The sequence below is a fragment of the Cygnus olor genome, chromosome 5 (assembly GCF_009769625.2).
Source record: "Cygnus olor isolate bCygOlo1 chromosome 5, bCygOlo1.pri.v2, whole genome shotgun sequence".
NCBI classification, from domain to species: Eukaryota; Metazoa; Chordata; class Aves; order Anseriformes; family Anatidae; genus Cygnus; species Cygnus olor.
The window spans coordinates 24921118-24937970 of NC_049173.1; the positions used below are offsets into that span (position 1 = coordinate 24921118).

General features: G+C 35.4%; 1 protein-coding gene across 8 annotated transcripts in view; it reads left to right on the plus strand.

The window, feature by feature from the left end:
- The window catches only part of SEC23A (SEC23 homolog A, COPII coat complex component), a 31036-nt gene extending 14564 nt beyond the window's left edge, over positions 1-16472 (plus strand). For all 8 annotated transcript variants that reach the window (XM_040559776.1, XM_040559775.1, XM_040559773.1 and 5 more), the window contains 10 exons: positions 532-612; positions 2716-2805; positions 4014-4120; positions 5161-5314; positions 6021-6098; positions 7261-7422; positions 8893-8979; positions 10481-10636; positions 11233-11298; positions 15091-16472. In XM_040559776.1, the coding sequence (XP_040415710.1) occupies positions 532-612; positions 2716-2805; positions 4014-4120; positions 5161-5314; positions 6021-6098; positions 7261-7422; positions 8893-8979; positions 10481-10636; positions 11233-11298; positions 15091-15180 (1071 nt within the window). In that variant the 3' untranslated portion in view covers positions 15181-16472. The remainder of the gene's footprint in view (positions 1-531; positions 613-2715; positions 2806-4013; positions 4121-5160; positions 5315-6020; positions 6099-7260; positions 7423-8892; positions 8980-10480; positions 10637-11232; positions 11299-15090) is intronic.
- Positions 16473-16853: the final 381 nt, after the last annotated feature.

The following is a 16853-nucleotide window of genomic DNA, read 5'->3' on the forward strand; positions in this document are numbered from 1 at the left end:
TTGTGAAATTTGTTGAAAGATCCTGGAAAATGCGGTAACAGAGCCTCAGTTATAGAGGAATGTTCAAACAGGAAAATCACATTGGAAGAATGTAAATAAATGGATTTTGTTTTAAGAAACATATGTTTAGAAGATCAGCATCTTCTGTGTATGAATTCACTGTGGGATATGTACAGACTTATCCTATAAGTCTTAAGTTTTAATCTGTTTTGAATATTGTAATGACTTTGCTAGAAAATGAACATTATGCATTTTAGGTTCTCAGGTTTATAAATAACAGTTGTTCTTCTCTATGTTTTAACATACGTTCATGCTGTTATTTCAGATATACTTATTGTTAAAGCAAACATACATAATTCAGTGTTCAGTGTAAGCACGTGAAAAATTTATCTAAATGTGTCAAGCAGTATGTGTATAATCTTTTCTAAGGGTATAATAAGTCTGATATGCAAAGAGTTTTTTATTAATTAATGGTAAAGTCTGAGTTCTTGGTGTGGTGTATTAATGTATGTTTTTCTTTTAAATACGAAGACTTCAAGAGAAGTAAAGATTTCTGGAGCTATTGGACCCTGTGTCTCTCTCAATTCTAAAGGACCTTGTGTCTCAGAAAATGTGAGTAAATCTTGCTGAAATTGAAGGTAATGTTCCATTATGGAAAAGTAGGATTTAGGATTTTTAGATATGAAGAGAGAGAGGCTAAACCTCTTCCATAAATGGAATAAATTGTGTTCATTTTTTACAATTTCAAATTAAATACGCTCAGGGGCTGCTCTTTGGGTAAGCTCATGTTCACTGCTAGATTAGATATGAGTTGTATTAGACCGTGCAGGTCCCTTGTTACATGGTTATGTTTGTCAGTTGAGTGGTAGCTTATCCATACCAATTTTAAAGCAATATGCTGTTGTAGCAGAAACCAAGCTAAAAGGGAGTGAGTGTGATTTATTGTTTAAATGAAAGCTTATCCTTTTATCCAAACAGAGAATCATAAAAATATTTTCTTTAGAAAGACTGAGAGAACAGGAGAAGATAAGTATGGGAACATCCTGTTTATCTTATTCCCCACCCGTATTATTTGGTAGCTATTTCACCATATACTCATTTAATTAATTGCTTGGAGTATCCAGTACAGGCTCCTGAAGTAACTCCCTTAAATTTACAACATACTTTAATCACTTATTTTCTTATCAAATAATATTATTGCAGTTTAGTTTTATTTTTGATTACCAATCAAAAACAATTTCTACAAGTAAACAGATGTCGTAAATTTCACGTCTCATTTTTTGTTCCTAATAATCTCTGCATAATAGAGCACTTGATAGTGTGCAAGTGCTTACAAGTGGCCTACTCTCAAGCATTTTTCATAGCTAATTTTTTCTTGTACTTATTGAGATTTTTAAATTCAAAAATATGTAACCGTATAATTAACTTCTTTCTCTCGGTGGTCTGGCACAGATTTTCTTACATCATCATCTGAGTGATTGTGTATATTGCAACCAAAGTTATAATGCCTCCCCAAAGCAACTAAATGTACATCTCATTATTTAAACTACATACTCAAGTCATAGGGGGTAATAGAAAATTTAATTGTGAATTTGTATGTGTTGCTTTGCAATTACATCATAATTAATTTCTATCTCAAAAACCTTTTGTTGAAATTATCTGAATTAATTTTTGAGGTAAAATGTGCAAATAAAATGTAGGTATATGCAGCTTGTTTAAGATGGTAACTGGACAACTAATTTAGCCCTAATACTTTGAGTGCAAGCACAGTGGTAACTGTTGCCAGTATAATTCTCCTTGAATGTATATTTTGTTTATTTTCGCTTGTTCAGATATGAATGACTGACTTGGCTTTTTAAAATTGGTTTCTCTGGATATTTGTATTGTTTTGATGACAAAAAGGAATTGTCACTTCAAATAGGTCACTATCTGTATACAGATACCTTGTGAGTTACCAGAGACTATGTAACTATGTACTTACATACTACGTAAAGTACCTACTAGAAGTTCATTATGGTGTGCGTTGGAAGTGGTGTTTCACTTGAGCACATTTTTTGTTAATGTTGTAATTTAAAGTGATTCACTAAACTGAAAACTGCCAATTTCTTTAAAAAACTATTATAAAATAAAAATTCTGTCTCAGGCAAGTACTAAGAAAAAAAAAAGATTGTGAATGAGACATTCAGTCTCTCTGATCTCTCCAGTAACAGAAATTGAAGCAGGGATGTAAGAATTCCTGAAATACATACTGCTTTCAGAAAAACAAATCAACCTTCTTTCTTCTCAAATCTTTGTATGATCATATGATGATCCGTATCACTCTTTTTAATTCTTTCAAAAAGTATAAAATATTTAAGGGTTGTTGATTTTACTGGGGGTTGTCACATACTTTCAGGAGAGCATTGATGTAAAAGTATTTCTCCTTGTTTTAGGATTTTTATCAGATATACTCTTAAAGTTTCTTTCAGCACAGATATCTGTGCCTTGCTTAATCCTGAATTCCCAGCACAAGCGCTCCATGATTTTCTTGTTTCTGGCAATTCTCTTTCTCTCTCCACTGTTGCGAGAGTGTTACCTTTGAGAAGATGGCAGAGTGAGCAGGGAGAAAACTTGTGACAGCACAGTTGTAAAACAACACCTGTTATAGCCAGATGCTGTGTTGCAAACACAACAATAATTCTGTTTTATAAAGTATTATGTAAAATCTATTTACAGGAGATTGGAACAGGAGGTACTTGTCAGTGGAAGATTTGTGGACTTAATCCTACTACAACACTTGCACTTTACTTTGAGGTGGTCAACCAGGTATTACAAATTTGTCTACTTCTCTAGTAAGCACAATAATTTGATTTTTATGTGACTTCAGTAGCCTGTGTGTAGGGTTTTTTTTGTCATTCCATCAACCACAGCAGCAGGGATACGAATGATGTTGCTATTCTGTGTTGCTGATAATCCAAGTCCTAAACTTTCTTTCCAGAGTATTACTTAACGAAATGTAAGTCGGTTGGAATATATGAAAATACTGTAACCCATTTATTTTAAAGTCCTTTGCAATATTTCTCTAATGTTTCAGTTACAAGGTAATTATTCCATAATGTTACATTTTAATTAAGCTTTTATTGCTCAGTTTGTAAGTAAAGTAAGTAAAGATTGGCTTCACTGAAACACATCACAGACATACAGTCTGGCTTCCTCTCTCCCACAGGGGTTACTGGGAAACAGGATAAAAAACAGGACAAGGAAATGTACTGTTCCCTTCTAGTATTCTCCCTTCTTCCAAATGTTTGCAGCTAGGGAAGTAGTGTGTTGGCTGTGATTTCTATATATTTAGTATACCATATTGTGTACTTTATTGGAAGATTGTAGGTTTTAAAATTTCAACTTACCTTAGCCTGTTCTTACTTTGCTTTTTGTATATTTATTTTAGTCTTATTTGTTACTAACTCTCAAGCTGGTCTGGTTGTGGTATGTCATATTTGATTTCAACTGTCCTCGTTTGAAATTACTTACCTTGTTGACAGTATATAGACCTGCATTTCTACTGATAGAGTTTTGAAGTTTCAGAGTACACCTGGATCCCAATGTACAAGTTTTGATGTTGCTTTACGGAAATCATTTGTCAACATTTTAGAATAGTATCAGTTTCATTGTCCCGTGATTCTGGTGAATCACTTGGCGTTCAAACAGAATCTAATGAAATGAGCAGTTGTAACACAGCCCCTTTGAAAGTATTGTGTCTGGGAGTATGCGGAAGGAGAGAGCGTCCATTCCTTTAAGGGTATCTGGTGGAGGCAGCAGCTGATCCTGATATGCCTTGACAGTCTCCAAGTTTATTAGTCATGTTTGGTAGAGATGGTTGGTATGATAAAAGGCATCAGTCAACGCATTTACAGAATTTCAGCTGCCTTTTGTTAAGAATTTTATAATTTTCTAATAATTTGTTTATCCGTTTTCAAATTACGCTGCAAGATCTTTAGAGTCTCCTACATGTCTTTTTTTCCTCCCATGCTTAGCACAATGCTCCAATTCCTCAAGGAGGACGCGGTGCAATCCAGTTTGTGACTCAGTACCAGCATTCCAGTGGACAGAGACGTATCAGAGTGACCACAGTTGCCAGAAAGTATGTGTGGTTTTTTTCCCAGTGATGAATCATATCTGAAAAAGAGGATAAGTGTTTGCCTTTTAATCTTTAAATTTTATAACCAGTCCACTGTTTTGGGTTATGTAGTGCCACAGGTGGTGAAGGCATGATCATACCTTTGGGACAATTGCCTATGCTGTTCTGTGGGCTGTTTCTTTTCCAGGAGCTTGCAATGGCTGTGTAAGCATGCTATGGGAGAGCTCTGAAGTAACCCAAGTGATTTTGGGTAATGCAAAGAGGAAACATTGGGTGAAATTCTGTGGCCTAAATTGAGGAAATGGTTAGACTTAAGGAATGATAAATGTCACCTCCTACCTTAGCTTGTGAGTGCTAGTTGCAGTTCAGGGGCTTTGAATATACCTGTTCTTCCATGTATAATCTTCACCTGCAGCTTCCTTGAGTCAATTTACTTAATTTTGGAAAATGCTCTTTAATATTATAGAGGCATTTTTCAGTGTCAAATGATGTTCCCTTTAAGATAAAGGATATTATTAATTGGTAATTTGATGGAAAACTCAATTTATTAAAAAGCAATACCCTTGATGTTAATAGGAGTATCACATGAATGTTCATTGTATTAGCAAAATCATCTTGGTGAATGGTAAAAGAACAGAGTAATAGTACACCTTGTAAACTGAGAAGGACAAAAAATTATATTCCAGAACAGGTATACAAGAAAGCTGTTTGTGTGGAAATGTGTCATTAGCTTTGCGGACGGTATTTTCTGTAACTTTTTATAATTTGTCAATTTTTTACAATAACTGTTCTATAATTGGCATTGCTTTCTCTTCCATGGCATTTCCGCAGATAAGGGACATTTCTAATTAAAAAAAAAAAAAGAAAGAAGAATAGTTAACTGAGACACTACTCATTTATACTTGGTAGATTTTTGAAGATACAGCATCAGTTTGCCTGTTAAACTGCTAACACTGTTTTCTTTGCCTTAATTTTGAAGGGATATTTTGAAGTTGGATGCCTTTCCTTTCATGGTGATGCAAATATGTATTTTAATTTTGCAGCTGGGCAGATGCACAGACACAGATTCAAAACATTGCCGCATCTTTTGACCAGGAGGCTGCTGCAATTCTCATGGCTAGATTGGCAGTGTATAGAGCAGAGACAGAGGAGGGACCTGATGTGCTTAGATGGCTGGACAGACAACTTATACGACTGGTAAAAAGGACTCAAAATAATTAAATTGGTTTCTCGTCTCTAGGCAATATCTTTTTTAAATGACTAGTGTTCAGTGGTTGTTTCTTAAAAGTGGGACTGGGGGCTGGGAGGGGAAGTGGGACTGAATGCTACATTTCCACAAGAATTAACTGAGAGTTTTTATTTTAAATGATGCAAGAACATCTCTGTTTTTAGTACATTTATTAATATCTCCTCAGTCTTCAGCAGCTGGTCACTGCCAGCAATTGAGGGAAAATCTAGCATGATGCTAACAGCAATTAAAGTTTTATGTACTTTCTGGTGCCTCTAGTGATATTGTAGATTAAGTATTTTAAGCAAAAAACAAACAAAACCCTAGAAAACCATTTATTTATTTTCAAAAGTTCAATTTTTAAAAATATTATTTCTTAACTGTAAATTATTAATAAGTAATTATTAATAATTTTATTTCAAACATGTTTTTCAGGGACGTTTAATTATCTAACTCTGCTTGATGATTTAAATAAAAAACAGAAAAAAAGATTAAAGCCTCGTGTGCAAGGAAATCACTGCTTGTTAAGAACTGATGTCAGTTTTTTTTGCCAGGTTTCCTTACAAAGTGTAGGCACCTTAAATCATATGTCTATTAAAAACAAAAAAACTTACAGTAATGGCATGATCAAGCTGCTGTGTTTCTTAGCTTAGATACATTTTTCTTTTACAACAGTGTCAGAAATTTGGAGAGTATCACAAAGACGATCCAAGCTCTTTCAGATTTTCAGAAACCTTTTCACTTTACCCACAGGTGAGTAGAAGGAAGGTTTATTTATCAGGGATAAAGAAAGAATGCTTAGGGAAGGAAGTGGCATTGTAGCACAGAGTAAAATAAGACTTGACATTGGATATCAGAATGAAAAGGCCTTTGGTGGTTTCACACTGGTAGACAGTGGGATGAGGGGAAGAGAAGTGGAAGGGCAGAAGCTGGAAAACTCATAGGTTGGGATAAAGGCAGTTTAATAAGAAAGGAAAAGGGAAAAAAAAAGAAAACCAAGAAAACCACCTCACAAAGAAAAACAAAAAACGAAACCAAGCAAATAAAGCGAATGAATGACAATGCAGTTTCTTACCACCTGCTGACCAATGCCCAGCTGGTACCTGAGTGGCAGGGGCCCTTGGCCAACTCCCCACAGTACTCACCCGGGAAGAAGCATTTCACTGGTGAAGTGAACTTGAACTTTAGTATATTAAACTTTAAATAGGTTCTTTGCTAATACTCCATTCTAATAAATTTCTCCATTCTGTTATCTCTCATATCTGTGTTACTCTTGGACTGCCACAGATTTCCATGATATTTCTGTTCAAGTTTTCTACCAATCTCTCTGTGAAGTGTTGTGGAGAGATTGATACAGCAATGAAAGGATTTGCTTGTGAAGTTTGTTAGTTGAAATAATTTTGCCATGTTAGTGTTCTTTTTCCTGTTAACTTGATGGAACTTAGTTTGTGATCAGTTAAAGCTGATCTCTCTGACTCATTGTCATGTGAGTATATAAAAATGGTAAAGGTACAGATACAAATTAGAAAAGTTACAGGACTTGCTGTTTTCAGTGGTGCTCCGTACCAGGGTAAGAGGCAATGGACACAAACTGGAACAGAAGAGGTTCTCTCTAAACATCAGAAAGCTTCTTTGCTGTGTGGGTGACACAACCCAGAGAGGCTGTGCAGTCTCCTTCCTTGGAGATCTTTAAAAAGCCACCTGGACGTGGTCGTGGGCAACCTGCTCTAGGTGTCCCTGCTTGAGCAGGGGGTTGGACCAGGGGATTTCCAGAGGTTCCTGCCAGCCTTACCCCATTCTGTGTTTCTGTGACTTGGAATTCAAATGTACTTCATTTTGTGGGGGAAAAAAAATAAATCTCTCCTTGTACAGCTCTATTTTGTGAATGTTCAAATAAATTATTTTTGTTTTGCAGTTCATGTTTCACTTGAGAAGATCTCCTTTCTTACAAGTTTTTAACAACAGTCCAGATGAGAGCTCATACTATCGTCACCATTTTATGCGTCAAGATCTAACGCAGTCACTTATCATGGTTCAGCCAATTCTCTATGCCTACTCCTTCAATGGACCTCCAGAGGTACCATTATATGTAACCTAATTGTAGATTAAAAGATCCTATTTTGAGAGAGACATGGTGTCCTTATTGTTATGCATGTTATAAAATGTATTGTTTTACAATTTATTACTTGAGAAACTATTCATTTTATATAGAACAAACTGTGAACGAGGTATATCTCAGAATTCTGATGTAGCAGTCTTGAGAGGAAAAGTCACTTATTAGGAGATCGTGTTTTAAACTAAGGGATAATTTTTTTGCTAGTTTTTGAGAGCAGTTTTTGTTTATGTGGTGCCGGAATGTAAATATTGACAAAAATGTTTTTATTTCAAAATGTAATTTTTCAGTGGATTTTGAAAGAAGAGTTGTTTATTTGAAACATATAAAACTCCCTCCATCTTTAATACTCTCATCCAAAGCTTCTAATTTTGATGTGGTTACCATATTTGGTACAGAACCTCCCAGTTGACCATATCATGGCATATTCTGTATGAACCTAAAATAAAAAGATGATCTTTAAAGAAGCTTGTTAAAGAAGGGTAAGATAGGAGACAACAAAAGTAGTCAGATAAGATAGGGTGAGGAGACTGTAAGACAGTGAGAATAAACATAGTAGGCAAGGATCTTGACAGGCTGACATCCGACTTTTGTTAGGATTTTTTTTTTGTTGGGTGGATGAAGACCTTTAATAGTGAAATTTAAATTAAAGTAGTGAGGCATACTGAGAAATACTCAGAAGTGTGAGATCATTCTCCCATATATAAATAAAAGTTATTCATGTGGGTGATGCAAAAAGGAAGCATGATCAAGCTCCCACTTGATTAAAATGGTAGCTGACACCTCAGCGTAGAATATGTAATAAATCTCTTTTCTCTTTGTTGGAATAACTAATGTTTTTGTTGTCCCTAATATGATTGATACAATTGAATCATAAGGTATTGATTCAATAAAGTCATATAATGCCAACATAGTAACACGGCCCTTAAGGTGAATTAAAACCTTCAAAAACTAAATCAGATCTCATAAACTGTCAGTATTTACAGTATACAGTATGGGAAGATACTTATACACAGTAATAATAGCTGCAAGGACAAGACTAAAAACAAAAAGCCAAAATCCACCCCCCAAATTCCATATGTGAATAACCACTGAAAATTTACACACTGAAATATCATTAAAGTTAATGGCATTGCATGGGTAAATGTGGAGGTACTTAGGCTAGTAAAATGCATAATAATAAGAGAAGTCTCAGTTTATGAATTCTGTTTTTATTACTTTCATGAAGTTATATATTCAGAATCAAGGTGGATAACTTTACAATGAGATTGTGTGGGTTGCAGATGTGTAACATGAAAATGAGCAAATAGGGAGCTTTAGTAAGTGATGGAAAAGGTTCCTAACATTCAGTGACTTACTCATAGAGCTTGTAATGCCATCTGATTGCTCAGTTTTGCATCAGTTGGTAATTTGTTATTTATTTTTAAATCTTAGCCTGTTCTTCTGGATAGCAGCAGCATTTTACCAGATCGCATTCTTCTTATGGACACCTTTTTCCAGATCCTTATTTATCATGGAGAGGTAAGATTAGTCACTTTTACATAAATGCTCCTTTTTCTGTAGGAGTGCTACATTGTGAAAGTCAAGCCCCAGTTCTAAAGCACTTCAGTGCTTGACTTCATCTGCGCAACCAGTACCAAAATCATAATTATTGTTTGTAGTTTGGTGGTCTGCCAATGTGCCTGTACGTGGATACCTGGCATTACTTGCTGTTTTGGTCTAGGCCTGTTTCTTCTGACAGGTTTGAGGTGAATTGACTTCAGTATGCAGATTATTTGTTTTAGATGAATATTTTTCAAGTTTTTGAGAATATTATTTCTCCCTACCCCTGCTTTTTCGCTTACTTTAGACCTCTGAATTATTCTGTGATAAGGAGACGGAACGCCATGTTTTAGGGACTCCCTTCATCTGTACTGTTCTAGAGAAATGAAATTGCTTCTGGCAGCTGAGTAGATACACGTTCCCTAGTAATATAAATACAAATGCACGTGACTTTCATGTCCTGGAGGATCTGAGCTGTTGATTTGTACAGCTTTGCAACTGTAAGTGGTTCCCAGCCGAGAGTTTGGGAAATTACGTTCTGGAACGTGTCCTCATAGCTGCACTTTTTAAAACAGTAACTAAACTTCAATACTTTTTAGGTAGAAAAATGTTCTTTGCATTTTTGTAAGATGCTGTCAGAAAGCAGCAAGGGTTTCTTCCCCTCAGGTGGGCTGCTCCTTGAGGGAAGGAGAGCTAGGAACTGAGCATGATCACACGGCAGGCTGAGGTCTTACCAGCGAGGACCTGGCCCCACAGAACGTGAGCAAGGCAGCAGAGCAAATTGCAGACAATAGCCAGGTTCAGCCATCATGCCAGATCATCAGATGAGTTGATGGGCATGAGGCAGGTCAGAGTTCAGGCCAGGAAGTCAAGTCCCCAGGCGGAGGTCCAGATGAGTGGGGTACCTGGCAAGGTACAGTGACGGATGCAGTGTAGCTTAGTTAAGAGCCAGGAGTAAGAGCCTCAGCTTAAAACAGCTGCCAAGCAGAGAAGGGGGACCCCTACAGAGATTCCCTCCAAGTTTTCCTTAATAACAGCTCATATCACTGAGTTAATCTTGAGCAGCCAGTTTCACTACTAAAAGGTTGGGAGGCTGCACTACAGGCCATGAAAGATAAATGTCAGTATAAATATTTATTTCTGATGTGTAATGGATATACATATTAGAACTATTAATAATACCACGTCCTCATGGAGTAGGTGCTTAGCATACAAAGAATAAAGAAAAAAAAAAAGGAACTATAGATAAACAACACGTTTTTAAGTTTTAAAAAATAAAACAACTAGTAGTATATTACTTGCACACCTTGTTAGAGCCAATATTTATTGAGGCTTTTAAAAAAATGACCTTATATACTCTAAGGCAGAAAGTGATGAGCGATGGAATAGAGGCGAGCAATGGCACATTCTCTGAAGTGCCCTGTTTATTCTCTAAGAAAGATTGATGAATCAGTTCTAAACTTCTTCCTCCTATTCCTAGACCATAGCTCAGTGGCGGAAATCAGGTTACCAAGATATGCCGGAATATGAAAACTTCCATCATTTGCTTCAAGCTCCGATAGATGACGCCCAAGAAATTCTTCACTCTAGATTTCCAATGCCCAGATATATCGATACAGAGCATGGAGGAAGCCAGGTATAGTCAAGTGTATGTTATATAATCTAGAAAGTGATGCGTTAATGTTTTTAGATTTTTTTAGTAGGCATGCATTTCTCTGCTAAAATATATATATACATTGCAAATGAACATCTGAAATTTTAAAACTAACAAAGCCAGATATTTCATATCTTTTCACCTAATTTGTGAATCCTGTTATTTTGTACTGTTTTTGTCATGCTGTCTTTGACTCTCATATTCCTTGTATAAGACGTGTAGGAGTACTTGTACACTTGTACGTGTACAATAGTGCTTGTGAGGGTCTTTAGATTAATAACAGAAGTATTCTTTGTGTTATTTTTGATACTTTTAATCAATATTTTATTGAAGTTCACATTTGTTTAGCTAGTACTTAGAAAAAGAAAAATTACTTCCTGCTGCTTTGAGAAGCTGTTATATGCAGAATTCTGCATTATAACGGAATTGGAATCCGGAGAGTGGCTTCTATTGAAAGGCTACTTGCTCTTCGAACTAGGCATCTTGTGCTTGTTTTTATCCACAGATAAGAACTGGTATGTGTAAGAAATGTTTGCTTGAGAAGATTAATCTATTGCCTGTGCTTTTTTTTTTTAAAGGCTCGTTTCCTGCTCTCAAAAGTAAATCCCTCTCAGACTCATAACAATATGTACGCATGGGGACAGGTAAGTGTGAATATGCTGATGAAGCTTGTAGATGTAATTTTATGTTCCTTTTCCATATTTCAGAAATCAAGTGAGACATTGTGTACATAAAAGTAATAATGTCAAGTTTTGAAACAAACAAACAAAAAGAGCAGTTGTGGCCTAATGCCACCAGAATTCCGAAGGAGAAAGGATTTCATTTCTTCACATGAAAATGATCCGTTTTTCTCTTTTAAGCTTCTGTTAGGCTACTTTCACATCTAGCCATCTTTCTTAGGTATGGTCACATTCCTTAGAATGAGGGCACTTACCACACATAAAGACTGAAGAACTTTTTTGCATTAGAAGAAATAAATTTTGAACTTATTTTTAAGAACTGAAAAATACACCAGTACCAATGTACTGACATTTCCTAGAATTTGTGTGGACCAATTGACCACACTTTTCACGTTTTTGTCTGTGGGGAAGGAAGTTATATATAAGCTCAAAAATTAAACTTTCTATAGCAGCTTGTGTTCTTGAATGTTGCATCCCGTTTCATGTACTCCTTCCAAATTTAGCTTTTATAGTGGGAAGAGAAACACTGCTGTGGGTGAATACTGGTGCAGTGTCATTTTCTTATGAAGATATAATGGCATCGAACAGTTGGATCTACGTTTTAACTGCACTTTTAAAGTATTTTTGTAAAGGGCATACACTGTTCAAGTCACAAAAAAAAGGGCTCTGCAGCAATTCTATGGCAGCGATTTTTGTCAGTTTAGTTTTATCAGGGTACATTTTCATAGAGATGTATTGGTTCTAATGAAACTTCTGTTGCAATAGAGCACTGAGATCCACAGTGAAGATGCTTGAAAACCTCCTACTGAGTCAGGGACAGCACCATTTAAAACTCTTTTACCTTCAAAGATGATAATGTAGCCAGCAATCTGGTCTCTTCATGTACCCGCCACAACATACACACAAACCATGTAGTTTGAAAGGTTTTTGTCTGTTCCCTGGAAATTTCTGAAGTTTTGACATTTCTCATGGTATAGGACAAATGCTTTCTGCTCATTTAATTATTAAGCAAATGAAATGGTATTCCAAATGTAAATGCAAATCCAAAACAATTACTGCACCGATCTCTAAGAAAACTGTTTATGCTGGACAAGTCTCAGTGAGACCTTTTGAAGCATATTAGAAAAAGCAGCTTTCCCTTTAATGTTGGAAATAACGCAGTTCAGGCTAACATAAGAAATTGTGTGTTAATCTCCCCAGAGGCATTGTAATGTGTTTTCTACATAATAACCTGCTGCTTTCATAGTTTTTTCTTTTTTTTTCTTTTTTGTTATTGAAGAAAGATGAGTCAAGTAAAAATCATTGAGAAATGAAAAATGTAACTGCTGGGAGAAAATTTTAAACTGAGTTGGTTTTGCTCTTATTTTTGTCCTGAGCTTCCTGAATTATTTCATGCAGTTTTATGTGCTCCGCTCATAACTGCATCTACAGAAAAAAATGTGTCCCCATTCACCTGAAGAGGGCACCCACACGCTACTGAAACCATGTTTCAGGAGGTGATGAATTGACTAGTTTGGTTTTTAACATTGTAAGTAAAGATTTTTTTTTAAACTTTAGCAGATGGATGCCTTATATGATATTTAAACCATTTTCAGAAAATAATGGTAAACTAATTTCATACAGCTCTATTTTGTTCGCTCTGAAAGTGTGTATTGATCAGTCTTTGAAGATGCAGTTGAAATTTTCAGATTATATTCGATATGGCATTTATTTGAGCATACCTTTATTTTCAGCTCTGTGTTTTTTCCTTTAATCTTTGTGTTGGTAACTACGGGGAATTTTTAATTAGAAGTGAAAGAGGAGGTCAATGGCACAAATCTTACCAGATGCCCAGCTAGCTGTTACTAAATCACTATTAATTAAATTTAAATTCTCACTATATGCCTTAGCTGAAATTTTTAAATGAACAGAAAACAAAATTGGAGGTGATCTGTGCAAAATCAAAGCTAATTTTTCTGCTTTTCAGACTTGTACATTGTTCAGTGAGCCCTTGCTGGTTTTCATTGTATTCCACGTGAAATAAAATACTTTTTTTCCTACCTACTAGAATGAAGGGTTCCTAGTCTTCAGAGCAAAGCTACTGCTGTTGGTGGTGGTGACAGCAGCAGCCTGCATGCATGTATTGAATAAGGTGTTAAGCTTCAGGATCAGAGTTTGTGTGTTTTAAATATCTTGGATTACCACCAGCAGTCACTGTGGGAAAAATCTCTTAGATATGTAACAGCTCCAGTGGCTGTTTGTTTTTTTTTTTTTTTCTGGGAGATGATGCACTGCTTCCATGCATAAAACACAAGGTGGCAAATCATATCCTGCCACAGAATTAAACTATTTGTAATTCCCTCGTGGCTTCTTAAACAAGGAGAGCTCAGGCTTAGCATGTGGCAGGATTGGGAGCATAACATCCTTTCTTCTTATCCTGCCTCCAAAAGTTGATAGACAATTTAGAGGGTCTTTCCTGAGAGTTGCTGTGTAGTGTATCAAGTGTAATGTAGTGAAGTAAAAACTTACTGCTCCTGGATTTGTCCCTTGGTCGTTAACTGAAAAGCAGCTTTAGCCAGTTCTCATTAAGAAGCTCAACCTCATTAAGAATTTCCTGTCTTTGTTTTGAAGCACTTAGTAATAAGTTCAGACGGTTGTGATTTCATTTGGAATTATGGGTGCCTATTACCTTTGAAAAGGTTGGTTTGTTGAGATTCATAGGAATTCTTCATACACCTGTAAATGGGAGTAATGACAATTTGTTTCAAAGGACTTAAGAGAGTTGCTGTGTAATAATTCTACTGTTTTATTTAGATTGGAAATTTGCTTAAAGATGATTTTAAAAAAAACATTTTGAACTTTTTGGAATTCTGGGGTCAAAAATTAAGTTACAAAAATACCTCCAAAATGGTTTTCATCTTTTTGTGCTCAGATTTTGTAGTGGCATGACCTTCAGATGTTTGTGTGCCTCTTCAGATTGCACAGAGCTGTAGGAAAAGATTAACCCAGATTTCCTTGAAAAAAGCTAGTTGGCCCTCACTCAGATCAGATTCTCAGTGGACTTTTTTTTTTTCCTTTCCTCATTTTGATGTGTCTGAGTTTCAGTGGCAAATGCTGATTTACTAGTTGTGATGCTTGCACATTTCCGTTTGTCACCTTTGCTCCATTGCGATAGGAATGATAGGGGAGTTGTGGTATAGAAGTTATTTACTTTTACAAATTTGTAAGTTAGGATTCAGAGCTGTCAAAAACACTGAGTTTTGTATGATCAATGTAAATATTTTGCCTCACCGCATTAATACGGGAAGGGTTGTAGTCATAGAATCATACTATCATTTATGTTGGAAAAAATCATCAAGTTTGACCATCAACTGTCACTACTAAGCCCACCACTAAACCATGTCCCTAAATACCTCGAGGGATGGCAACTCCACCGCTTCCCTGGGCAGCCTGTTCCAAAGCCTGAACACCCTTTCTGTGAAGAAATTCTTCCTGACATCTAATCCAAACCTCACTTGGCACAACTTGAGGCCATTTCCTCATGTCCTAGCTGTGGTTTATGCCTGAATTTAAGTAAACATATGAAAATTTATTTAAATATGGACTTATTTTTGTCAGAGAACTTCAGTAATGATCTGCTTCGAAGGTCATTCTAAACTGCAGTTTAGAGACGTGTTTATTTAACATTATATATTATATATATTATACACATATTGTGCCTTAAAATGCTTTTTCTTCACAATGTGTATAACCCATTCTCTGTGTTTTCTTTTATAGGAGTCTGGAGCACCCATTCTTACTGACGATGTCAGCTTGCAAGTGTTTATGGATCATCTGAAGAAACTTGCCGTCTCTAGTGCTGCCTGAGATTCTGTAGTGTGCTAGAGGCACAGATAAGCTGTAGCCATATTTCAGCTTCTTCTCCTTTGCCCTTTTCCATGTCTCTCTTGACAGAATGCTCTGATATGCACAAGCTGCCTGACTAGATGTAAAACAGTGTTGTTTTCAAAGAAAAGCTTTTGTTATCAGCAAATGTTTTAATGTGAACCGCAGTTTGAAAAAATGACAAGTAGTAGCTTAAGTTATAGTTACAGGAAAAAAAAAAACAGTCATTTTGATTACCATGATATTATAATTACTTTGAGATCAATTATATCAACTTTGAAATGTTTTTTCTCTTTCCTTCTTAAATGGTTGAGGTTGATTCTGCTTTGCACTACAAAGGCACATTGAACAATAAAGGAAATCTTTGGTGATGTCAGGCTTTCCAGACTGCCATATGATATTGTTTCTTACTCAATCTGAGCACGAAATGAACAAAGAAGCAACAAAAAGGTTATAAAAATAGTATTAACTCAGTCTTTTGACTTAGGCTGCTGAACTTTTCTGCAGTGATCTTATTGTTCACGTTAGTTATTTTAGGAGTATTTAACTTCAAATATTTCCTTTCCCCATTTTTACTGTAGTTGATTCTTTGGGAACAGAGTTTTTCTTACTTTCCACATGAATGATTTCAACTGAAAAAGTAAAAAAAAAAAAAAAAAAAAAAAAAACAAAAAACTGTTATTGCACAAAATCTAAAGCTTGAGCTAAGAAGAAATCCTACACTACCAAAATAAACTGACTCAGCCTTGATTTTTGTCTTGGCGAGTATACTTTAAAAAAAAAGTTACCTTTTTATTATTGCCTTATAATGTTATTACATTAATGCATGACACCGCACATCTGCTTTTTGTTTCTGCACCCTTTTTCTTATGAGTTGCACAGGCTGTAGTTCTTATTGAAACAAAATTCTATAGAATATGCTGCAATTAATTCAATATTTAGTTAATACTTTATTTTTGTGTGTGGGGAAATAAATTAGTAGGCTTTCCCCTTTACTTTATGAAGTTTACACAAAACAGATGTTTACATAGGTAATATGATGTTTTGACAAGCGAAGACATGAAATATTGTACTGGGCAATAAAAATGGTGCCAAGTCTGAAGGAAGGGAGTTTTGACATAGGAAATTCAATCATATATTGGTGTGATAAGCATGATTTTTTTTCCCGTTTGTCTGTAAATTCTCAAAAACTTGATTAAATCATTTGCTCTCTTTTACCTAAATGAGATGAGCTCTTTTTGCCTCAATGCAAATAAAATATGTTTTTCTCTCAATTTCTGTATTTATTGTGCTGGTTTTCTGTCAGTGCTTAAAACTAATTGTGGAAATAAACTTAGTAATGATAAAATTTAGAATAACTTCATAATTTATTTCAAAAATAATTGGTATCAAACTTATTTAACTTCAAGTGATACTGAACTGCTTACATTACACCAGTTTGAGATAAAGATTCAGAAGCCCTCTTGACTTTGCTTTGTTTTATCTAAGAAACAGCTTTTAAAGAAATTCTGTAACACTGGGTATGTCTGCTTTATTTGGCAATTATATACCGTTTGACTAATGAATCTTTTCACCATCACGTCATGATAATGGATTTTTTTTTTGAGTTTCTCATGCATCTGGTAAGTTCTATGCTTTCCTTCCTGCCCTCTAGC